This window comes from Ambystoma mexicanum, chromosome 13, assembly GCF_040938575.1.
Source record: "Ambystoma mexicanum isolate Mex_15411 chromosome 13, UKY_AmexF1_1, whole genome shotgun sequence".
Lineage (NCBI taxonomy): Eukaryota > Metazoa > Chordata > Amphibia > Caudata > Ambystomatidae > Ambystoma > Ambystoma mexicanum.
This window is the reverse complement of record NC_090938.1, coordinates 221,989,394-222,015,656: the sequence shown is the minus strand read 5'-3', so window position 1 is coordinate 222,015,656 and position 26,263 is coordinate 221,989,394. Positions and strand designations below refer to the sequence as shown.

Below are 26,263 nucleotides of genomic sequence, written 5' to 3'. Positions count from 1 at the left end.
ACTTTGATGACATTACGTGTTCACTGTGTTGTATACGTGTCTTTTCTTGCATTACAATGTGTGTACAATGAGTATATACTCAGAAGTTGTGGCATGTGGTGATTGTGTTATGCAGTAGTGGGTGCACGTGTGTTTGTGTTTGCAGTCCTGTACCTTTTTAATTATTTTGGGTAGAGTACTTTGTTTGGATTTTTTTGTGTGTTTTATTCAGGGTTTGATAATAGTTATATTAACTCAGGCCTCACATTTTCTGTACATGAATTATCCATTACCTTTTCTGAGCTTAAGAAGTGTTGAATGTGGTGGTTGTTATTTTACAGATTGTTATGTTTGCTTTGCACATTGGTTTATGTCTGTTTCAATGTGTGCCCTTTGTGTATTGATCTTAGTTTTGTTAAAAACACTGAAACAACCAAGCATGTACAAAACATTTTCCAAAATGCTGGGGCCGTAGGCAACTATTGCGCATTGATGGAGCTATTCATGTCATTTGTGTACCTCAAGGTGTGTTGCATTTTGTGTTCTGTGCGTTATACAGTTTTGGGACGGGGGGGGAGGAGGGGTTCGAGGCATTTATTTTGTCCGTTTTTGGCGCCTCAGTTTGTGTGTGGTGTAATTCACCTGGTAAAAATGTCATCGATGGTTGTTTTTGTGCTTCGTGCACATTGATATTAGCTCAGTTTGAACCTCCACACCTACTGTGCATGTTTAAAAATATTGATACTTTATGGCCTTAAAAAGTGAATATCTCGAGTTTCACTGAGGAGGAGTTTCGACCTTTTTCTGGCAGGGCCAACTTCAGCGTAAGTCCCTCGTGCAGTCCCAAAATCTCAAAAATCCAAGTAGCCAATTTTGAGAGATTGTGGCCTAAGTAGGGCATTTCCCCAGCTTTTCTGGCGGGTGAAGTTTGGTGTAAACTTAACAGAGTTGCTACAAAATCATGTTGTTATTGTAGTGTCTTTCACACTTAGCATTGAACCAGCAGCATAAGGCCTTTCTTTTTTGTCTACAACATTAGTATGGATTAGAATGGGAAATTTTTGTTTCCTTAAACTGGAAAATAATTATAGAAAGTGGTAAATTAAATCATGTTACATCCTATTTGGTTGATTGCGGTAAAATATGAAATCTATATATGTATGTTAGTCCTTAGGTGCGGTTTTATTGAGATGGACTACATTGTTTAACAGCTGCTCACTGCATTGTCCAGCTCACAATTTGCACAACAGACAGATTTGCATGGAGGCTAATTAAGTGATAGCCATGCTTAGAAAAACAAGCATTGGGAAAGCCAACAGTTTTGGCCTACATGTAAGCATTAGGCATTTGCCATGCACTGCGGTTAGATGCCGGGTATTCACACCCTTTTGCCCGGTGAATTCTACTATGCCAGACCAGTACCTGGCAAGTGCCTTTCCAATGCCTACAGAAAGACCCAAAGTGTTGGCATTGTCAATGCTTGTTTTCTTTGCATTTTGCACAGAAGGCTCTGTAGAAACAATAGCTTGAACATTACATTTAAAAGTTCTACCCAGTAGCATCAGTGACAGATTGTTAGAGTGCCCCAGGGCCCGCCCATCTCATCCTCTGCTTCTGCAAACACCCGAAAAGCTGACCCGCCACTTCAAGCTCCTCCCAGTGCTCATCAGTGCAGTGTCCCCACAACAATCAGCAGTGCCAGCTTCTCACACTCCTCTCAGTGTCACTGTTCACACTGCCCACCAGTTAGAGCCTGTCACACTACTCATCAATGCAATATGCTCACACTGCCCAGTACTGACCGCTTCTTACACTGCTTGTGCATCGCCTCGAGACAGTTCATTACATCATCGTGCGCTCTATAAATGCTGTAGAGAAGTTCTTTATTTATTTATATATGTATATAGTGCTAGAGCCCTTTGCAGGGCTCGTTACTTAGTGTGCGACGGGAAGCTCACAATCCATGCCCATGCAAAAACTGGCCTCTCTGTGGAGACTTCCAGCGGCGGCACCTCCCACTGGGTTCTTAGCCCAGGCTGCCTTTCCCCGCCACACACGACTCGTACAGGAACCCCTGGATGGTATTGCTTTTGTAGCAGTATCAATATAGTTCACATTTGAGCATCAGACCTCTGCCAGCCCACCCTCTATAATAATTACCGATAAACACACAGCCGCAGTCACCAACTCCTAATAATAGCCCGGGACAACATGATGTGCTGACTCCAACTTCAGCCTGCATCTGTTTTAGAGAGTATGATTTTCGGTGCACTATTTGGAGGAAGAAATGATTGATGCATAATACCCCGAAACGACCCCAAATCTCCATCTGTGGTAAGAGATGAAATTATCTCCTGCCTTGACTCAAAGGGACTCTGACTGTCCTCCATCGCACGGAAAATAAAGACGACATTACTCCCAGCGAAGGCACGGAGAAAGCGGGAACCAGGCAGGCCGTGCCGTTTGTTGATTGTGAGGAGCCAATATAGCCATGGGCGTAACTTTAGTGGGGGACAGGAGTTTGTCCCCCCAACTTTTATGACACACCATTTCGTCCCTATTCATTTGGCTGGGGCACCTTTTCTTCAGCTGTCATCATGTCCCCCAACCCCCAACATTTTCAGAAAAGTTACTCCACTGAATAGAGCTACGGTTGCCTCATAAGAAACTGATGTTATCTAACAAAGTACAACCGCGACAGCTGTCAGCTCTCCAAAGTCGCTGCATTGCAAATATATACGCATTCTATGCAAGCAGACGGCTCTACCAAGAAGCCTTTTTAACGAGAAAAAGTAATTGTGCCCCTCGCGGCTTTTTACTGATGCGCATACTTAATTTAAAAAACTGCATATTAGTAAAATAAACACAATGCTCATTACATCGTGCCAATAAAAGAAAACAGGCTCTTTTGAACATCACTCACTTTACCTGTCTTTAAATGTAAAGCAGACAAGCACACAGCATTACTGCTCGCTTCGAATATATTGTATTTATTTATTTGTATTAAGTTCATAAATGAACTTTAACAAATCAATTCATAAATACACATAAATATTTCAATCAAAAAATTCAACATATCTAATTTTTCGGTCACACAAAAACTTTACGTTAAAACATCAAAACATGCATAACACGTATATATTAAGATTTGACTTGGTACATGCAAACTTTATACTAAAACAGATTTTTTCAAATTCAAATTATTTAAAGGGATGACTCGGGTACTCGTGCAAACTAGCAACATTGTTGTATGCTTATAGGCAGTTTACATCCAAGAAAGGTTAACATATCAAGCAACTAGAAGAAAACAGCATAATTCAGTTGACCATTCAATGACCATTATCGAGTTTGTTCCTGATATTACACCAAACTTTATAAAGTGCTATGTGAAGTCTTTCACAGTCAGAATTCAAACAGTAGGACCAGAACTCCATAGATTTAATTGAATTATAGTCGTGAGTAAATTGTCCAAGCAGTGTCATATAAATGTGTCCGATTTTTGGGCATGCCGTCAGCATATGCCTCGCTGTCTCACAGTGATCTGAAATCTCACAGATTCTACAAAACCAATTTTATCTAGAGATTTTCCATTGTCCACCTCGTAGAGATCCAGTAGGTAATTGGTTGGTGCGAAAAAACAATCTAAATCTTCACACTTCAGTATTTGAACAACGGATAAGAAAACATTGAGGTTTCATGAATCTGTGACATACCAATGAAGCTTGATCATAGCTACGGAGATATTGAAGTTGGTCGTAGTTTTTAATCCAGAACCACTTATTTAGGCATCAACAAAAGGCACCTTTAAGCTTTATGTTTGATCAGCGTTGGAAGTTAGGTTCCCAATTTAAGTCATGAAAGAGATTGTGACTCAACTTCATGAACCCACACTCTTTTGTGGATCCATGATTAAGACAATAATTGGTGCCCAACCTACTCAGCACGGGACAAATTGACGAAGGTTTAGCTTTCAGGAAAAACTCACCCCTCCGTTTTATAGCCATACCTTTCAAGGATAAAAGGCCCAATTCTAGAGGAATATTTTCTAGGAAGGGTGATGGAGGAAGACGCAGAGGAAGAAACCCTTTGAGCACATTCAGCCATTCAAGATCTTGTATTTCAAGTCCTTCAAGACCGTATTGGACAACTAGGCCAAACCACTGGCGTTAGATATCAAGAATACCATCCAGTGAAAAACCAGCATGATGGTATATAAATCTTTGTACCATCAGTGAGATGTGCTTTGCTTTTGTTTTCCTACAAGAGACCAGTTCACAATAACCTTTAGATTCAGATGTTTCATCACCCAGATATTTGTAGCAGTGAGTGTATTCAATATGTTTGACAACTGAAATCTGTGGCAATTTTTTTGCATGCCGAAAAGTAACCAGTATAGATTATTATTTTCTTTTTTAAATGAATGGTTAACCCGTATTCCTCAGCATACCATGCAAGGGAAGACAACATAGATCTCATCCCACTAAAAATCTGGTCGCACAAACTAGGTTGTCAGCATATAACATAGCCGCAAAAATGCATTGGCCGATTCTGGCAAGGCAATTAGCATATGTGAGCAGCCTAGATGGAAAGTCATAAACATAAAGATTGAAAAGCAGGGCTGCCCACAAACATCCCTGCTTTCCCCCTCTGTCTATAGAGATCTTGCAAGACAGCACCCCTGTATCACTTTGCCAGATCTGAGCTGTAGTGCCAGAATGGAGTGCCACCAAAATCTGGAGTATCCATTCCAGAAACCCAAGGGTCTGAAGTTTCCTCCAAAGAAGCGAGCGCTTCACTTGATCGAACGCAGCCTGGAAATTAATAAAGGTGATATATACAGAAGGGCTTTGTTTGATTTTTGCCTTGGTCATCACTGCGTCTAACAGTCGAATGTTGTGTGGTGCTAGACCTTTTTCTTAAAACTGTTTGTTATTGATTCAATATATTATGTTCCATGACCAATGTTTGTAGATCTAGCAAGAATCCAACAAAAACCTTGCCCTTGGTGTCAAGATGGAACAACAGGAGATAGGTTTCAGGTAAAAGCCAATCCCTGGTCTTAAATATTGGGGTGTATATCGCCTTTTTACAAGAGTCTGGTATCCATCTTTCTCAACACATTTTGTTGAATAGATCACATAATATGATTGACCAAATGTCCTTATCTCCCTTTAAAGAAGATGTTGAGACAGCAGTAGGCCCAGGAGCATAGGAGTTATTTAAATTGGTTAAATTGGCAACCATATAATCAAATTCAAAGGTCATTGGCCACCAAATACTATGGGGTAGAATGGAAATATCATCCAAATCATCACATGCCATTTTGCTTTCAATATAAGAGTATCAGACACTCTCAGAGATTGGATTAATAATGTTTCTTGTAGACAGAGGTCTAGCCTGATTAAGGATGCGTCACTGTTTTGTGTGTTTTTATTACTGAGGGATAAAATCATCTTTTGCCAACTGGCTGTCAAACGTAAGTGCTTCCTGCAGGTTAACCAGTTTTTATAATGATTTTTTCAATTTACGCAATTTGGAAAATAATGAAAAGCCTGGGCAAACTTCCTTCTTAAGCTTTCGAAGAGAAATTCTCAAAAACCACTTTTATCTCATCTCTGTATTTACATTTTAAATGGGCACACATGATTCTTAATAGACAAAACCGACTTATTTACTCTACCTTTTGTATTGTCTTGCTTCAAATATAGAAACAAAATGACTTGTAGAAACGAACACAGACTACCGATTCAATCACATTATGCTGGCATCACTAACTACACATCCAATCAGGTCATATTTACATCACAAGACAATGGAACACCACCCACAAATCAGCACATGGATAATTTTAAAGCCATTTTTACAAAACATGTATCTTTAAAAATAACTTCTTTTTGAAAACCAAATACATTAAACTATGTAACAAAACTTAAAAGCTGCAGTAAATATTTTTAAAAGCATCAATCAAGTCATATAATTTTTTAATAACATTAACACATAGCGGATGCCTATTGGAAGTAAAAATGGCTGACAAATTCAGCACACCATACACATGCAGGTAAAGAGTGCAAAAAGGGGTGTGGATTGAGGGAAGATGGGTGGGAATGGGACGAAAATAGTTTTGACTTGGAGATGGACATTTGGGGGGTAATTCATAGAATTCAGCGCACAAGTGGCGCACGCGGCTGGCACACAGTGTGCGCGTGCGAATCCCTGCGCCAGCCGCGTGCGCTAAAATCCATTTCCGCGCACAGCGTATTCATGGATTCCAGCCACCAAAACCAGCCGTGGCGCTCAGTGGCGCAGCGACCCTGCAGCAGCGCCAGTTACGCCCCCAAGAACGCCTCTCGCGCAGGGAAAAGCCATCAATATACCCAATCCAGCGCAAAGGGCTGCGCTAACCCTGTACCAGCACAGCAGGCGGGCTACGTGTATCACTGGGGTGCGCGGGAAGTACCTCACGCGATTGGCCCCGTGCGAGCAGGGTACGCATATTTCAGGGGTGCGCGGGAAGTTCCACACGCGATTACATCATGGTACGTGTATTTCAGGGGTGCGCGGGAATTTCCATACGAGATTGGGCCCGTGCGAGCAGGGTACGCGAAGTTCCACACACGATTCCATCAGGGTACGTGTATTTCGGGGTGCGCGTGAAGTTCCACACGCGATATCAGCAGGGTACGTGTATTTCAGGGTGCAGGGGAAGTTACACACGCAATTTTAGCAGGGTACGTGTATTTCAGGGGTGCGCTGGAATTTCCACACGAGATTGGGCCCGTGCGAGCAGGGTACGCGAAGTTCCACACACGATTCCATCAGGGTACGTGTATTTCGGGGTGCGCGTGAAGTTCCACACGCGATATCAGCAGGGTACGTGTATTTCAGGGTGCAGGGGAAGTTACACACGCGATTTCAGCAGGGTACGTGTATTCCAGGGGTGCGCGGGAAGTTCCACACGGGATTCCATCAGGGTACGTGTATTACAGGGGTGCGTGGGAATTTCCACACGCGATTGGGCCCTTGCGAACAGGGTACGTGTATTTCAGGGGTGCGCGGGAAGTTCCACATGCGATTTCATCATGGTACGTGTATTTCAGGGGTGCGCGGGAATTTCCACACGCGATTGGGCCCGTACGAGCAGGGTACGCGTATTTCAGGGGTGCGCAGGAAGTTCCACACGCAATTTCATCATGGTACGTGTATTTCAGGGGTGCGCGGGAAGTTCCACACGCGATTCCATCAGGGTACGTGTATTACAGGGGTGCGCGGGAAGTGCCACACGCGATTGGGCCCTTGCGAGCAGGGTACGCGTATTTCAGGGGTGCGCGGGAAGTTCCACACGCGATTTCATCATGGTACGTGTATTTCAGAGGTGGCCGGGAATTTCCACACGCGATTGGGCCCTTGCGAGCAGGGTACGCATATTTCAGGGGTGCGCGGGAAGTTCCACACGCGATTTCATCATGGTACGTGTATTTCAGGGGTGCGCGGGAAGTTCCACACGCGATTCCATCAGGGTACGTGTATTACAGGGGTGCGCGGAAAGTTCCACACGCGATTTCATCATGGTACGTGTATTTCAGGGGTGCGCGGGAATTTCCACACGTGATTGGGCCCTTGCGAGCAGGGTACGCGTATTTCAGGGGTGCGCGGGAAGTTCCACACGCGATTTCATCATGGTACGTGTATTTCAGGGGTGCGCGGGGAGCACCACACGCGATTCCATCAGGGTACGTGTATTACAGGGGTGCGCGGGGTCCTCCCAGGTGTTCCCTCTACACCCTCCACGGCCCCTGCAGGTGGCTCACACCACAGGGGCCTACCCTGCACATGTCCTGCAGGTACCCCATCCACCATGGCCATGCCCCCCAGCCAACCCACATGTCAACTTGCACTACTGCCCACCAACGCATGTCCCCCTCCACCCCCAGCCACCAGGGGCAGCCTCCACCAGACCCCCACCCATGTCTCCCAGCACCCCCACCCCCCAGCAGTGCAGGGGCACCCACCACCAGGCCCCCACCCATGTCTCCCACCACCCCCACCCCCCAGCCACCAGGGGCAGCCTTCACCAGGCCCCCACCCATGTCTCCCAGCACCCCCAGCCCCCAGCAGTGCAGGGGCACCCACCACCAGGCTCCCACCCATGTCTCCCACCACCCCCACCCCCCAGCCACCAGGGGCAGCCTCCACCAGGCCCCCACCCATGTCTCCCAGCACCCCCACCCCCCAGCAGTGCAGGGGCACCCACCACCAGGCCCCCACCCATGTCTCCCACCACCCCCACCCCCCAGCAGTGCAGGGGCACCCACCACCAGGCCCCCACCCATGTCTCCCACCACCCCCACCCCCCAGCCACCAGGGGCAGCCTCCACCAGGCCCCCACCCATGTCTCCCAGCACCCCCACCCCCCAGCAGTGCAGGGGCACCCACCACCAGGCCCCCACCCATGTCTCCCACCACCCCCAACCCCCAGCAGTGCAGGGGCACCCACCACCAGGCCCCCACCCATGTCTCCCACCACCCCCAGCCACCAGGGGCAGCCTCCACCAGGCCCCCACCCATGTCTCCCAGCACCCCCACCCCCCAGCAGTGCAGGGGCACCCACCACCAGGCCCCCACCCATGTCTCCCACCACCCCCACCCCTCAGCAGTGCAGGGGCACCCACCACCAGGCCCCCACCCATGTCTCCCACCACCCCCACCCCCCAGCCACCAGGGGCAGCCTCCACCAGGCCCCCACCCATGTCTCCCAGCACCCCCACCCCCAGTACTGTGGGGCACCTGCCAGCAGCCCCCACCCATGTCCAACTCATGTCTCCCACCACCCCCACCCCCAGCACTGTGGGGCACCTGCCAGCAGGCCCCCACCCATGTCCAACTCATGTTCCCCACCACCCCCACCCCCCAGCACTGTGAGGCACCTGCCAGCAGGCCCCCACCCATGTCCAACTCATGTTCCCCACCCCCCCCCGCCCCCCAGCACTGTGGGGCACCTGCCAGCAGGCCCCCACCCATGTCCAACTCATGTGCCCCACCCCCCAGCACTGTGGGGCACCTGCCAGCAGGCCCCCACCCATGTCCAACTCATGTTCCCCACCCCCCCACTCCTCAGCACTGTGGGGCACCTGCCAGCAGGCCCCCATCCATATCCAACTCATGTCTCCCACCACCCCCACCCCCCAGCACTGTGGGGCACCTGCCAGCAGGCCCCCACCCATGTCCAACTCATGTCTCCCACCACCCCCACCCCCCAGCACTGTGGGGCACCTGCCAGCAGGCCCCCACCCATATCCAACTCATGTTCCCCACCCCACCACCCCCCAGCACTGTGGGGCACCTGCCAGCAGGCCCCCACCCATGTCCCATCCATGCCCCCCTGCACCTGGGTCCCACCAATCCCCAATCATGTCCGTAATGGCCATCCTCCCCTGCAAAAAGGCCCAACCAACTATCACATCCACCCACATATCAAAGGCAATGACATGTTACACACCCAATGTAAATAATGCAAATGAACACATGTCTGTCACACACAATGGCTGCAAGTGAATGTTAAGACACCCAACATGACATGCATGAAAGCAATGAGATGATACGACACATTGAAGGATGAAAATAAAAATGTATTTAAAATCAACTTGAATGGAAATGAAATGAGAAAAACCACAAAGCAAAACAACCAAAAGAAGAAGAATGTCCATGAAAAAAGTCAAAAACACACAGCACAATCCAAAAAAATGGTGTCCAAAGTCACAGTCAGAAAAGTAATCCAAGTGTAAATGATAAACAAAAACCATTGCTCCATGGCGATGAAAAAAATCCAAAAAATAGACAAATCCATTGAAGAACTATTTACAAGATAATCCCGGGTCCATGAGCCCAACCAAATGAAACCTAACTATGACAACTAACTAAAAACTGAACTACATACAAAAATGTGGCGCATTGTCCAATCGCAACCAAATAAAATAAATAAATAAAGGAAACCTAACACTAACTATATAACTATATACAAAGGCGGCGGGCAAGTCCAGCGGCTCACTCCGTGCTGTTCCGGGCCAGGGCATCATCGAACTCCTGTTCGATGTCCTGGAGGCGGTCCTGTTCCATGGCCCCGAGGGTCCGCAGGAACGACTCCGTCTCCTCCTCCAACCCCCTGCGGATTGCCTCGAGGCACTCGGCCCGCCTCAGGGCCCTCCGCATGGAGTTCTCCGCCCTGACCATTGTGAGCCGCGCCTCTTCCGCCCGCCGCCGCTCCGCACCTATCTGCTGGCCCAACCACTGCCACACGGAAGACACTTCCCGTCCTGGGTCCTCCTGCCCTCCGGCCGATGCCTGCCCCTCCGATGTTGATGGCCCCGAGCCATGATGCCTCCCACGTTGACTCCGCTGCTGCCTCCGACGCCACTGCCTCTGCCAGCACGACGGCATCCAGGCTGATGGAATCCACCGACGCCGTTGTGCACGTGCCCTGCCTGATGATGCCGGCACATCCTCCATCTGCTGGGGTACAGTTGCTGTGGTGTCCACCCCTGCTGGACCTCTGACTCCCGACTGTGGCAGGGATGGGATCCCCACCGAGCTGGCTGCATTGGTCAGGGCAGGTACACAGGGGGCCCTGGTGGCATCTGGGCCGGAAGACGGCAAGGAGAACGACTGGCGTATAGTCTCCACAGAGGAGGAGAGGGCGGCCAGATTGGCCGACACATGCAGGAAACCCCCGAACATGGACGATCCTAATTGGGCCACGTCGGCACGGTGCTCTTAGTGATGACGTGCGTGCTCCTCCTGGGAAGCACGCACGGCATCACGAATCACAGCCGTGCGCATCGCGACCCCAATCAGGACCTTCTCCATACGGCCAGGGGTCCCCTCGTCCGCAGGTGGAGGGGAGTCAGATGACATGGACATCCCCTCTACCTGTGGACGGGCCTGGGACGGGGCATCCCTGCTGGTGCACCCACAGGGTCAGGGACAGCGACATGCACAGGCCCCTCCACGGTGACCTGTGCTGCCTCCTGCCCCTGCCCCTGGACTGCACCACTTGCACCAGCAGGGATGCCCCCACCAGGCCCCATGTGCGCCTCAGTGGCGGCCTCCTCCTCCTCTGTGGAAACCACCAACCTGGATGGCTCCTCACCGTCTTCCGCCGTAGCAGGCCCCTGTGGGGGCTCACCCACCCCTTCCGCTGCAGCCGTGGGGGCATCCCTGCCGCCTTGCTCCACAGCGCCGTCTCCGCCCTCTTCTTCACTAGCCGCTGCGTAGAGGGAGACATAGAACACAAGCATCAGGGTACTGTACAATGGTCCCCTAGACAGGAAGCAATAGCAGATGAGTGCCACTGTCAAAGTACACTTCCATCATGTCCCTCCACAACACATGTGTCAGTCCAGGCAAAACACACACAGTGACAGTCATGGTGCATGCCATGGACATTTCCATACATGTCCAATGGACTCTCGAAACATACAATGTAATGGAACTCACATGCATCATGGGTCATGCCTATCACATGCACACACTTCACCTCAGTCACATCCATCTGGCCCCGTACACCCCAATCACAGTGGATACAAGGATGACTAGGCTGCATCAGTGAATCTGTACATTGTCACAGACATGTGTCATGCACCCATGGCATTCACAAGTCACAGACACGCAGGTCAGGCACACAGACATGGATACCATATATGTACCTGGCATCAGCACCCATCCCACACCCCCACCCATGTCCAGGAACAGAGACTGCCATGCTCTCATGTGTACAATCTGCATAGGGCTCCCCATGTCGCATTTAAACACATGCAACAACCGTGCGGTTCACACATTACTGGTCGCACATGCATTACCATGATGTCCCTGCACACATACATGCGTACATGGCCTATGTCACACATACAGGCAAGTATCAGAAAACCAGCACACTTCAACATGCCCTGTCTCACACAGCAATGCTTGGCCACTTACCGCTCAACTCCAGACGGGTCTCCCTCTCAAGGACCTGGGCGTGGAGCGCTGGGTGTACGCGTTCCAGGACCCTCATCTGGATGGAACTCATGCGGCCCCGGCCCCCCTCCACGAGGCGCCGGGCCTTTATGAGGGTCCTGGACCTCAAGTCCTCCCAGCGCTTCTTGACCTTCTGGATGGTGCAGGTTGCCACCCCCTCCGCGTTGATGACAACCACACAGTCGGTCCAGATCCTCTCCCGTCCTTCCTTGTTGGCGCGGGACGATCCGAAGACGGCATCATACTGCCCCAGGACTTGCTCCACCAGGACACCAACTTCGGTGGCAGTGAAGCTGGTGCCCCTCTGCCCCTCTGGCCGGGGGTTGCCACTGGTGCCAGATGTGGATGTGCCCGACATGGCAACCCCAGGGGCAGGAGTGGGTGGGCAACTGGGTCCTGGGGCTGGGCTGTGGAGCGATGTTATCCGAGTCGGGAGTCTTCTGTTCCAGCAGGGGTGGACACAGCAACTGGACCCCTGCAGATGGCTGATGTGCAGGCACCAAATGGCAGGGCACGGTAGCAGCAGGCAGGCAGGCAGGCAGCAGCAGATGGCACGTGGGAGGCTGCTCGGGGCACTGGGGGGCAGTAATTCGGCCTTCTGGGCAGGAGCGTGGTCTTCCGTGTGTTTTCGCGTGGCCAGCTTGATACGGAGTGATTTGGCATGTGAAAATCCTGCACGTCAGCGTGAAAATCGAGGAAAGGCCCTTAGCGCGTAAGCGCGTCAGCACACGTACGCGATTTCATTGGACCAAAGGCCCTTACAGCGTAATCGCGTCTGTGACGTTTTGCGCACGGGCGTTTCCCTGGCAGGGCTTGGAGATCCCGCGTGCCTTTACACTGTTCTGTACGTGCTTTTCGTGCGGTGCGTGTGTTTTCCATCCGTTGGGGTTCACACGCTATTACTTCACAGTGGGTGTTGGCTACGCGTTCTTCTACACGCAAGGCAGACGGTGAGTGGTACCCCGCTCCCCCAGGCCCGATCGCGTGAAAAAGTTCACGCGAACCCCTGAAATACACGTAGCCCGCTCCCCCAGGCCCGATCGCGTGAAAAAGTTCACGCGAACCCCTGAAATACACGTAGCCCACTCCCCCAGGCCCGATCGCGTGAAAAACTTCACGCGCACCCCTGATATACACGTAGCCCGCTCCCCCAGGCCCGATCGCGTGAAAAACTTCACGCGAACCCCTGAAATACACATAGCCCGCTCCCACGCGAACCCCTGAAATACACGTAGCCCGCTCAATCGCGTGTATTACTTCCCGTGCACCCCCTATATACACGTGCCCCGCTCAATCGCGTGTGTAACTTCCCGCGCACCCCCGATATACACGTGCCCCGCTCGCACAGGCCCAATTGCTGTATGTTGCCACTTTTGTAATGCGCAGGGACGCTACCGCCTGCCTTGGTGTGGCGGACGTGTTTCGGCTTGTGCGTGTCTTTGACTGTCCGTGGCTTTGCCCTATTCGATTCCATGAATACATGTGGTTCGAGTGCATGTGGGCGTTCCGTCTGCTTCCCTGCAGTACATCCCCAGTTACGCCCTTATTTTCGCACGTTGTTCCCCATTCCGCGTGTTATGCCCCGTGTCCCGCCCACTTTCTGGTGTATGCGCCGAGGTTGTGCGCTTTCACTGTGCGCGTCGCGCACGCCTTTCGGGATGTTGCAGTGACTTGTGCGCCATGCACGGGTTTGGCGTACATCCCGGGGTGTACACGCGCAGGGACTTCCATGAATCTGTTTTTTTCCGCTTGCGCCTGCTTGCGCAAAGATTATCGGCGCACGTTTGTTCCATGAATCGGCCCCTAAATGGGTGAGACACATAGCCAAACAACACAAATCCATCCTCGTATGTCATCTGCATTGAAAAGCACTATAGAACCTCATTCAAAGCCCCTATTTCAAGCTCTTATGTTAAAGCTCTTATTTTAATAGTGCTTCCAGTGCCACCTAATAGCCAAAACTAAAAAGGTCTGATTGATTAGATTGCTGATCTAGGAGTCCAATTGGGTGAAATTCATATTTCCCAGCATCGCCATAATTACTTTGAATTACGGCCTTTGAAGCCACTGAAGCTCTATCATAAGCATTGACAAGTATGTAACTTAGATATACATTTAACGATAGAGTGCTTAAATAATAGTTTATTTTTAAGTGCTAGTTTAATCTTTGTGCAAAGCAGTGTGCCTCCATCACTGAAGAAAAGAGAACATTTTTACTTTTTAGATCAATAATGAGATGGGGAATCCTTCTTGTGTGCTTGTGTGTGTAAAACGTCAGCCGTACAAAACCTGTTTTCGCGACTTCTTGTTTATTGGGTGTAATTTTCCTTTTGAAAGCATGTGTTCCTACAACTTACCAAGTAATACAAATGTATGTTTTATTTCTTTTTTTTAGCCTTTATGACTGACGCAGAATTCACAATTCATGAAACTGTAGGTCTCGGGAAATTGGGTACTCAAGCAGAGAAGGATCGGAGACTCAAAAAGAAGTGAGTAGATCTGTCATTCTCCTTTTCCTCTTAATGACTTGCCAAAATTCATCACTGGACTTTCACAGTTGGGATTGCAGATCTCAGCCTTGAGTCAAGATGGGAACATTGATTTTATTTTTCTATATTTTTGTTGATGAACTAGCAGGTGAGTTGCAAAGGAGGCTTTAAACCCAAAATGCTCTGAGGCATAGAGTAATATACAGAAGAATGCAATGCAGACTAGGGATATTTGGGATAGCAACAATAAGTAGGAGTTCAGATTCAGAGGTATCATTTTACTGAAATGGGTTTGTTTTCTTTATTTATGGCTTGGTTGTGGTGTATGTTTGTGCTTGAAATGTTTACTCATTGAGTGAAGTGAGGACTTTAGTGTGTTTTGTGATGAAGTCCATGCCTAGTTCTAGCTACTGGAAAGGGTGCAACTTAGGAGCATGTGTAGAAAAACAAATGAGTAACTGTGTAGACAGGGATCGTTATAGGGCGGATCCCCTGGTCACGCCACTTTGTCCCTGTCTCAGTGTGATGACCCCCCCTCCTCTGTAGTAGGACAGGACAACCTCGGTAGCCTTGACACTTCCTCACACCTCACTGGATCAGTACAGGACAGTTTGGGTATCCTTTACCCTTCCAGGTCCCATATCATGCAGCCCAGGCAGTAGCTATTACCAAGATCCCAACAAACTGAGATATTCTGATTCTCTCTAAGGAGACCCAACATCCTAACAAGGGAAAACAAATAATTTCCTTTAAACAAAGTAAATTTCATTCAACTGACACCACCTGTGTTTTTATTTACTGTTTCAATGTATCCGACATTGGAAACATCAATTCCAAGCCGCAGTGAGACTGTGAGCTCTAGGGAGCCACATGAGTCTCATACAATGTTGCAGGTTTGCAGTATTCTGACCATCGGTTTCTCCACGGGTTCTCCAAAGACTAGCACTTGATCAGTGGTTGAAGTGTACGAAAAGAAGTAGTGGAACTATGCTCCCTGCTAACCTGCCCACAAACCCCCTCACCACATCCTCTCCCCCGTGCAATGAAAACCCCCAAACAAACACACCTGCTGTTTAAGGGAAAGTTTGCGGCATCTCACTGAAATGCAAGTTTCAACTTCTTCCTACACGTTTATTTTAAAACTAAACCATTCTGGAACGGTTTCTTTTGAAAATGCAAGTATGGAAACAGTGAGACATAATAAAGAGAAAGATAGAGGAGCACCGCTCCCAACTGCTACCAGCCACTTCGACCATTGCACTTGATACTATGTTGAAAGACAGCATTTTCACAGCCACAGATTCACCCATCTTCAGTGCTTTCTGCCGGGGGTGATAGGATGATAGTTTTGAAAATCCCCTGCCAACCAACACTTTTTAAACTTTCATAGAATGTATATATCTTACAAGAGTTTTCTCAGCACTTAACTCACACAGTGAGGGAACTGGATACCTGGGTACTGCAGAGAGGAGGAGGGTCCAATTAGGCAAGGAGATGGCATGTTCTTGCCCTCTATGCTGAAACTGAGGCCAGGTAAACCAAGGAGAAGCAACCAATCCAAAAGACCCTTACTGGAGCCCCCCTCGGGGGAAGAGGGGGAGCCCTATGAAAGCACAGGCCCCAGTCAGACAATGTGGGTTAGGATCAGGAGTTGCAATTTTGGTGGCAGCTTGAGATTGGAAGGAGTTGACGAGAGCAAAGACGTGTGAAATGCAGGAGGCTAAGGTGGCAGCAATGTAGAGCAGGAGGAAGGGGTGACAGCCAAGGGATTGAAGAAGGGATGAGATCAAGGCTCAGAGGCATAGCAAGGATTGTCTAACAAGTGGCGCCTGAAGCTATTGTAGTTGGGCCCACTGCAGTTACATGAATACCTGTAAATACCCACACAGTGCTGCTGAGTGGTCATTTACAGATTTTGGGTGGGCCTTGCCCGCTCAGGCCCAACCCTTTCTACGCCTCTGTCAAGGCTGTTGGAGGCGATGTCAATATCAGGATAAGATGCTTGTCATCAGGATTTGGTGGTAATACATGGGAGGCAGGAAGCGGTGATATGATCAGGAGCCATAAGCGGTACCGAGGAGGTGATAATAGCAAGTGACAAACTTGATATAGATTAGGTGGAACATTTCGGTGGAGAAGGTGGTAAAGAAGAGGTGTAATATGTAACATCAAGACCATGTGTCGTCATTCTAGAAGTGCCTGCACCTTTAAGAGAATTACTCTGTTTGGGGGTAGTGACAAATGATGATATAAAGAGAGGGAACAAATTAATACATTAGGAAGTGACAACAACATAGAAGAGATGATGGGAGGAGCATCAGGTTGTGAAGGCAGGACTGAGGAGAAGGTGGGGAGTAGTCCCAAAGGCAGGCAGGACATGGAGGTTGCAGCAGGCCAGGTCTACTCTAGGCAGAATTAGATGGTGAAAAGAGGAATGATAGTGGGCCAAGGAGGTTATGGGAGGATCAGGGAGGAGAGGAGAGAAGATGATGAAGGGAGCTCCTGTAAGCTCACCCTCTGACCCCCCTAGGTGCTATTCGATCTCTGCTGATGGAACAGGCATTGTGCTCGCCAATGACCCTCTTGTCTACAGCATGCACATTGGTTTATATGCATGGGACCCAGTTGTGCACCACCCTGTGGAGTAAATTGTCCTCTAGACTGTGTATTCCCACCTCTCGTTCCTCTTGCTATTTGCTGTAATAACACTATAGTCTGCAAATCGCCCTTCTTCTTTTCCATCTGTTTGTTCTCTGTATTAACCCTGTTTTTGTAATAGTGGGCCATATGTAACAGTTCAGATTGTGATTTTGCTTGCTATGCACTCTCAGAAGTCATAATCTGTGATTGGATTTCAGGCAACAATCCACACACAAACTTGGCAACAAACAACCTCTTTCCTGGCTCCGTACTTAAATCTTGACCACTAAAATCCACAAATACTTGCTGCAATCTGTTAAAATACTCTGTTGCAACCTCTGACTTCCCTTGCAGGCAAGCTGTAAACTTATCCCATATAATTCTCTTTTCAGGTACCAGAGTTTTTAATTTAGTCACTATTCTATCTGGCGAAATCAATATCACCTGTTGCGGTTTCTCGCCGACTCTCCTTTCCCCATTTGCTTGTACAAAGGCATCCCATGTATTACCCATCACTGCCTGATAATCTACAGTTCTAATTTGCTTCCATAAGTCAGCAGGAAGGATCCTAAAATGTAAAAACTGACAAACGGAAAAATGATTCTATTTCTTTGTAAAATCCTGCTGGATTCTTCCTAATGTCTGGAACTGATTGCTTAATGGTATTCACCTTCTGTCTAGAAAATGGGACATGGACACACTGTGAGATATAATGTGCTGCAATAGTGGTGGCAGGTGTTCCTGCTCTGGCGTCAGCAGAAATTTCTACTTTTGGAACAAATATCAGAGGAACCTCTCTCATTGGCAGTTGTAAAGAAGGCAAATCTGAACCTCTTTTAAGCAGTAAGGCCAATCAAGTGACAAAGAAGTCAATGCAGTATCGGGTGAGAATGCTCTTTTATAAATAACCATCAAATCTGCGGGACAACATACCTTTTTCTTCATACATTCATCCTGTAAATACTCAACCATCAGCTGTAACACCTTCCTTTACATTGCCGAAGCATACTGACTAAACGTATCATGCACTTCAATGGGAGAAATTGAAACATCCAAAATCCATCTAAGAGCGTATCTTCTGCAAATGCACATTTCTTCACTCATTGGTTTCAATGGAGGAAGAAATCGCTTCTGCACACATGAAGCCTGCCGTCCATTTTCATCCATCACATCTTTATTTAACCAATCTAGCTGCCTTTTAAACTCAAATACCTTCGTTACATGCTCATATACTTTTTCCGCAATGTCCCTTGAACGGGCAAGGATATTCAAGTCCTGCAACCCCTGTGAGACATTCATGTCTGTCAAATCACTCCATGTATCAAATAAATACGTTCCCATCCGTTCTATCAAAATATTCTGTTCAGGAATACCCCCTTGGTCATAAATCGCAACCAAAGCAGCCGATTCATCACCCTCTTCTATGTACTTCTCAGGCCACGTATGCAATTCTTTCATTCTGTCTTTAGTTATTGTGCTACAAGTCACTATTCTTGAATCGGCTCGCGCCCCTTCAACCACTACAGGTGGAGCAGAACCACCTGGCAAAGAGAGTTCATACAAATCTTATTCAGCAGGCGGCGTAGGAAATACTGCTGCTGGTACTGACCGAACTATGGGAATGGCAACTGACGCGTGCAGGTGCAGGAAGAGGAACAACAACGGGAGGGAGAGGAACAGGAACGGGAGGAGGCACATAAGGAGGCGGTGCAGTTGAATCAGTTCTACGCTCATTCAATAATGTATTAAATAACTTGTCTGATGCATGCAAATCCTGAGAGGGATATATCTTTTGCATTTCTAGTTGTAAAGCCCTATGCATACCTCTAATGAATTCCAGACTGTTTTTGCAGATCATGCAACATTGCTTTCTCAGCATTCGTTATGTGTCTATGCACATGCTTTTCTCTACTTTTGAGTCTCTGCATAGCTTCCTTCCTCCAATCCCTAACATCGTCAAATGCTGCAGGTTCTAGGCGGGCAATTTCAAAACTACCATGATCTGGTCACTGAAGCTCGGGAACATGTCTGGTCTGTCTGTGCCAAATAGCATTAAATACGATAGCTCCCAGGCCGTACTTACAATACATTTGATAAGCCGGTGACCCTTCGGGTGGTGCTGGTTGGCCATGTTTCAAAGAATGTCATTCCCTGCTGAAAAATACTGTGAAGCAGGATGACAATTTTCCAGGCATAGTTAAATTACAATCTTATCTTGTGACGTTTGTATTTGCAAACACAACACTTAGAACCAAGCAAATATCAGGACTTTTATGAATTGGGGCACGACTCACCTGATTTCAACCAACAAAGGTCCAAATGGACATCAATCGTCGTGGCTGGCATTTTCATCAAACAAGCCTCGACATCGGGACCCTCGTCGTGATGCCCTCTAAACACTGCCCACTGTCCAGGGATTGGGCGTGCAGTACTGCGGAGGAATTGCATCTCACTTTGCAGGGCACCCCGTCACTCTCCAATCCCGGTACGGTGGCCTCATCTTCGTCCAAGCGTCCTGAGGGTCCCTATTCGGGCGCCATATGAAAGTTTAAAAATATCAAGGCTTACTACCATGTAATAGAAAAACACCAGTCACAAGGTCAAAATTACAATTGTATTTATTAGCAAGTGGCCACTTGGTTCTCAATACCCCACAATATGTGCAAGCAGACACCGTGAGATGAGAGACTACTGAACATTCCAAAAGTATACATATTTATACAAATTATTTACAGCCTTGGACACATCGTCCAGACCCTCTTAACATAATACATAACCTAGGGTTTGTGACCTAACTACATAATTAAATATTTAAACATCATTTTATAGTTTGCTGTTTTCCATCAAACAATTCACATGTTTTCCAAATACAAGACACAAGGTAACCTTCCTCATTTTACTCGCTTATATTTGTCTACCATTTATTCTTTGAGCTTAAAGTCAGTTAGTTCCAAGGAGAGAGAACAAGGATTTCTGGGGAAGACCTAGTTCAGCTATTCATTATTCTACTTTACTGTTTGAACAGGGAAGGCACTCTTGGGACAGATGGCATCTAAATTACTGATTAGTACAGCTTTTGTTTTGCTTCAAGGTTCTTCAGTGCCGGATAAAAAATCCACCTTAGTAGCTTCAACATTCTTATCTAAGTTAACATCATAAAGCAGCACAAAGTTCATCTTGCTCTGTTGAAGCCGAAAACACGAGTTCTAAACATGGGACAGAAAGCAGGAGGCGATCAAAATGGTGGACAACTCAAAATGGCGGCGTAGTCAGCCTGTTTCAGGTTCATTCAATGCGATATTACAGTGCGATGCGAATGTCCTAGACCAATATTTACTATCAGGCGATATTATAGAAAATACATTTTCAGAAAACAGGAAGGTTGTAAGGGCTTGGTGAAAAGTCAGATGATTCTCCATACCCCATAACCCTCCAGGGAGCAAGTTCCAAAGTTTGGGACCAGTAATGGAGAAATTGTCACCACCAAAGCGTGAGAGACGGATCTCGGAATCGCAATGACTTCATTGAACTGAGAGCGCAGAAACCGGCTAGGGACATACAACCAAAACTTCTGCTGTAGATATTTGGCCCCAAGTCCATAGAAGTCCCGATGAACCAAGCATAAAGATGTAAATTGGACTTGTTTTTCAATGGGGAGCCAGTGGAGTTGGCGTAACACCGGGGAAATGAAGAAGAATAAGAGAAATGAGCATGGGAAACCATGCAAGCTGCAGAGTTTTGTAGCAGCTGAAGTCGTCGCAGAATGTAAAGTGGTTGCACCAAGTAGAGCGAGTTAAAACATTCTACTCAAATCAGCACAAGAGAGGCAACCACAGGAGCATGTAGAGAAGAAGGAATAAAGAGAAAAACTTTTCGTAACACCTTCAATTTAAAGTGCCCGGCCTGGCAGACAGCTGCAACCTAAGCATCAAGAGAGAGAGTGAAGCACAACATTTGACTCCCAGAACCCTCACTACAAGAACAGGAGAAGGGAGTAAGCCAAGAGTGGTAGGCCAGAAATCAGGAGTCCACAGAGAATCAGCAGGAGGGGTCACCACCATGACTGCTGTCTTGTCCCCATTTAGCCTCAGCCAATTATCACCCATCTACCTACCCAGTGCCTCCAGGAGGAAAGGCCCAAAAAGACAGAAGAGAAAAAACGTATCGTATATTCGACTAAATGTAAAAATGAGAACATTCCAGGACTCAGCGCCGGTGTATAATGGTAACTATTGCTTTAATAAATCACCAACATTTTTTGAAACAGTTGGTCATCTTGACACGTGTTTTGGCTTTCTACGAGCCTTTTCCAAAAATGGGCTGCCACATGTACATACAATAATCATAGCATAGTCCCAATCAATGTAAGCAACCACATTCCATATAGAAAATCAAAAGTTAAGATTCCAAACAGCCATGATACCATCATATATTGTGTAGTTTCATAAAAAACAAAAAAGACAGAGAAAGAAGGGTTGGTGAAGGGAGGGATTCCAAGGTATCAAGAGAATAGAACATTGTATAAACACACGAAAAATACAAGTAATAATAATAATCAAAAAAACACAAAAAAGAGAAAGAAAAAGATCTGTTAGTTCCATTATTAATGGATCTGTAGTACAGCATCCCTACAATTGTTGGAGGGATTTTAGCTTACCCAAAGTTGAAACGATACAGTCCATAAAGAATATTTTCAGTATGCCAAATCACTGGGACCGATCTCCACAATTCAATATTCTGCAACAGAACACGTGTAATAATCCCATTAGGGTGAAAACATATAATCACTCAATTGTTGAGTTAAAAAGATAAGGGTAATAGCAACCCGAATGTAGTAGGCAGTGGGGGCACGCTAAAAACCAATTTTAGTCCAATATATGAATATAAATTGTACAACCTGTAGCGTGATTGTTAAGTGTTCTCTAAACAAATTGACCGTCAAAAAAGATGATATTCTCAAAGTGATGAGATTAATATCCCATAAATGTGGACAAAAAGGTAATGGTAAACGCGAGAAAGCGATACTGCTGACTCTCATTTTAAGTGTGAGATCCATGCGTTTAAATTCAATGTAATACATGATTTGTTGTAAAGGCAAATTGCATCTATCAGACTGTGCCTTCAGTGCTCATCCCATTAAGTACATAGGTAATCCAATACACCAATGTGTAGAGAGTGGGAGCTTACCCTGTTAGTTCATGTTAGCAACGCGTCTTCTGTTCGCGAGCGATCGCAGCCGACGCCATTTTAGAATCTACTGTGTTGTGCGTCTACCATGGCAACGTGCTCACGCGTTATCCTGGTAACGCCAGTACAACCTGACAGCATTTCACTGGTCAAAACATCCGCCATTACAGAGGTTCCATCATTACCACAGCGATCCTAGTGTCAAATGTATTGCTATGTTTAAAAACATTTAATTAATGCACGTTGTGATATGTAATGAGGATGTAAATAATATCATATCGTTATATATTTTCATTGTTCCCCGGTTAGTATTTTTTTTTCATTAGGTCTTAGTGGATGCTTAATTGCTCTATCACGATCCTAATGGACGTCTTAGTATCTATAGCAAGTCTGCTTCAATACATTTAGACGGTCCATTAATGCTTCCAATATACGTGCACATACGGGTATAGTTAACCCGAGCACACACGAATTCTCCAATGATTAATTTATCATCGCCAATCCATATAAGTATAATGAGATGGATACTACTAATACTTACTCCATTACGATTACAATAGACGTCTTGATGTCGATAGCAACTCCGTTTAAATAACTCATGACAGTCAATTCATGTTTACAATATACGTGGACACACGGGTGAAACATACCCGAGCACACATGAATTCTCCACTAATTCATTCTTCATTGCCAGTCCATATAATTGTTATTGGGAATGATACTACTTTTAAACACTACATAATTCCTTTGCCCACGCTAATCAAATGCTCTGTATACTTATCTTCTACATCTAAATCAGTCTATTCATATGGCATAAGTTACTTCACTTAAATGTGAAGGCACATATTAATGTGCTGATCCATACCCAATCAGTTCCATGTGTTTATATTAAAATACTGTAGTGCATGGGTAATCCAATGTTTAATGGTCTTCTATTGCTATTGTAAAGTGTATGGAATTAGTCATTTCTCCCACATACCTCAAATTTACTCATAGGTCTCTGAAGAAGTGCATTCCATAACTATAAGTAAGGAAGAATTATGATAAAGTAGGGTAAAAGGTCACTAATGGATTACTCTACAGGAATGACACCATTTCCTTATCACTATTAAGGCCTGTCAATGTTGAGTTGAAAAAGCCTATCATACGCGCTTCAGACTGCCTTAAGGCCTTGAGTCTATCTCCTCGTCTTTTGTTAAGCGTTACATGCTTCAAACCTATGAACCTTATTTCAGACTTGTTATTAAATTGGTGACAGGTCTGCCAATGCTCCGCTAAAGGCAGGGAAGTGTCCTGGCTACCAATTTTAGCCAAGTGTTCTCGGATACGTACTCTTAGCTCTCTCTTGGTACTCCCAATATAAATCTTTTTACAAACACAAATGATACCATAGACGACAAATTTCGTTTTACAATTAATCCCCTGTTTGACTAACCACATCTTCTCATTCGTATCTTTAAATATAGTTGTTTGTTCATGTGCGTATCTACATTGTGTGCATATGCCACATTTCCTGAAACCACTGACATTCTTATGTAGCCAGGTCAACTGGCTGTCTTGTCTGATATCTGGTAACATAGATGGACTCAGCATTGTCTTAAGTGTCCCAGCTTTCTTGAAGATCATGTGTGGCTTGTCATCTACATATTGTTTAATATGTTCATCTAGTTTCAATAGGTAACAGTGTTTGGTAAGTATTTTCTGGATATGCTGGTGATCTCTACAGTATTGATTTATACATCTTGGCCCTGTTGGTCCTCCTGTGGTTCTGTCAGACTTTGGTTGTAGAGTGTCAAGTTGTCGCATCAATCTGGTTCTCTTGTACGCTGACTTGACACATTTTGGAGAGTACCCTCGGTTCTTAAAGCGATGTTGTAGGAACAAACATTTGTCTCAAATTTACTATCATCCTGGCAATTACGTCTGGCTCTAATATACTCACCTAATGGTATGTTACTGATTTTCGGGTAATAGTGACAGCTGTCTGCATGGAGCGTAGAATTGACTTCCGTTTGTTTCCTAAAAGTCCAAGTCTCTAACTTGTTCCCATCTGAGTGTATTGTCAAATCCAAAAAAAATAATAGTATCTTTATCACATTCAGCTACAAGCTGGATATCATAACAATTTTGGTTCAGTGAGTTCACAAAATCCTGAAAATCTTCTGTACATCCATCAATAATGCAGGAAACATCATCGATGTAGCGAGTCCACATCTTAATTTTGTTTTGGGAAAAAGGAGCTATGTATACCACATTGTCTTCTAGCATGCCCATAAAGAGGTTGGCCAAGGCTGGGCCATGGCCACCCCTTTTGTCTTTTGGTATATACAGTTGTCAAATGTGAACAGGTTAAGGTTCAGGGTCAGTTGCAACATTTCTTTAAGCATCTTACCAAATGTAGGCTGCATGAATATCTTGTATAGCCTAGAAATTTGGTCAAATGAACACCACAAACCAATACAGTGAAGAAGGGTAGCGGGGGCTGCAGGGTAGTCCCCCACACCCTTCTTAACTGTAATGTTACGGGGGTGTCCCCCGGATAGGGGAATAAAGTTTGGGGGAAAAAAGGAAAGAACGCGGCTGCGCCGGTTCCCAAGCACGTAACTGAAGGGAACCTGTGTCGGTGGCATACAACCAGGTGTGCCACCAAAAGGTAAGTAAGGGGGAGGAGGGGAGTGTATATGTAGGGTATGCTTGGGGAGATATTTACTTTGGGTTGTTTGACCGTAACGGTCAAGTTAGCTACAGTCTTTTCAGCCGCAAATGTTTCCATTACAGCAAACAATCCAAATCCCCTCCAGGCATCCCGGCAGCCGAGATGCAGCCTCTTGCTGATGATCAATATGGACAATGAGCTGTGTATCATCAGCGTACGAGTAGCAACAGAGGCCAAGTGCATGAACGAGTTTCACCAGGGGCTGAATATACACGTTAAACAGTGTAGGTTACCGAGAGGAACCCTGAGGAACACCGCAGGTGAGGGTAAGTGGTGGAGCGTGAAAAAAGAAAGGGAGAGTGACAGAGTCACTCCAGTGAGAAAGGATGCTAACCATGCTAGCACCTGGCCAGGCTCCCCTGCATCAGTCAATTGTGCAACCAGGATGCAGCGGTCGACAGTGCCAGAGGCAGCTGACAAATCTAGAAGAACCAGTGCCCCCACCCCACCGTGGGCAGGGATTTAAAAAAAAAACAGATCGCTCAAGAAACAAGCTCAGCAAATGTAAAGTCACTCTCTCAAGCAGGACAGAAGAATCAAGTGATATATTTTTTAGAAGAGTGTTCACCAAAACGTGCTTAAAATGAGGAGGTATAATACCTGAGAGGCAAGAACGGTTTACCACCTGCACAATGCTTAGAGCAATCTGAGGAATTATATTTTTCATGATTTTCAGAGGAACATCATCCAAGGGGAGGTGTACTTCATCATAAGAGTGGCTTTCGCGATCTTGTCAGGGCCAAAGGTGGGGAAGACTGACTATAGCTGCATAGAATGAACCACCATAGCAGGGGGTGAGTAGTCCTGTATCTTAAGCCAGACAAGGACATTTTCTCTCTGATCTCAGCAATCTTCTGAGAGAAGAAGTGGACCAAGGAATCACATAATTCCTGAGGAGTCACCCCCCACTGGATATTAGGCTGATATGACAAAGTGCAAACCAAACTAAAGGGCTGATGAACTGCTTTCTGAATTTTAGCCGTATAAAAACAGACTTTAGTTTCCCGGATAGCTTTATGATAGTGAAGAGTTTACGGTCGAAGACGGATTCTGTCTACTTGCTCAGCTTGCCTGCATCTGAAAGGGTGAGATCTTAATTCACCAGTGAACCAAAGCTCAGAAGATTGGAGGACTTGAATGGAGAAGGGTCATAGGCTACATCCCTCAAGGTGCGTGTGAGGAGGTAGAAGTCTACAGACTAAATAGTCTCACACCTACTTTCAAGTTGAGCAATGAGCAAACC

General features: G+C 46.6%; 1 protein-coding gene across 3 annotated transcripts in view; it reads left to right on the top strand.

The window, feature by feature from the left end:
- Window positions 1-26,263, top strand: part of PPFIA4 (PTPRF interacting protein alpha 4) — a 3,167,227-nt gene that overhangs the window by 1,724,397 nt on the left and 1,416,567 nt on the right. For all 3 annotated transcript variants that reach the window (XM_069633679.1, XM_069633678.1, XM_069633680.1), the window contains one exon: window positions 14,384-14,477. In XM_069633679.1, coding sequence (XP_069489780.1) covers window positions 14,384-14,477 — 94 coding nt within the window. The remainder of the gene's footprint in view (window positions 1-14,383; window positions 14,478-26,263) is intronic.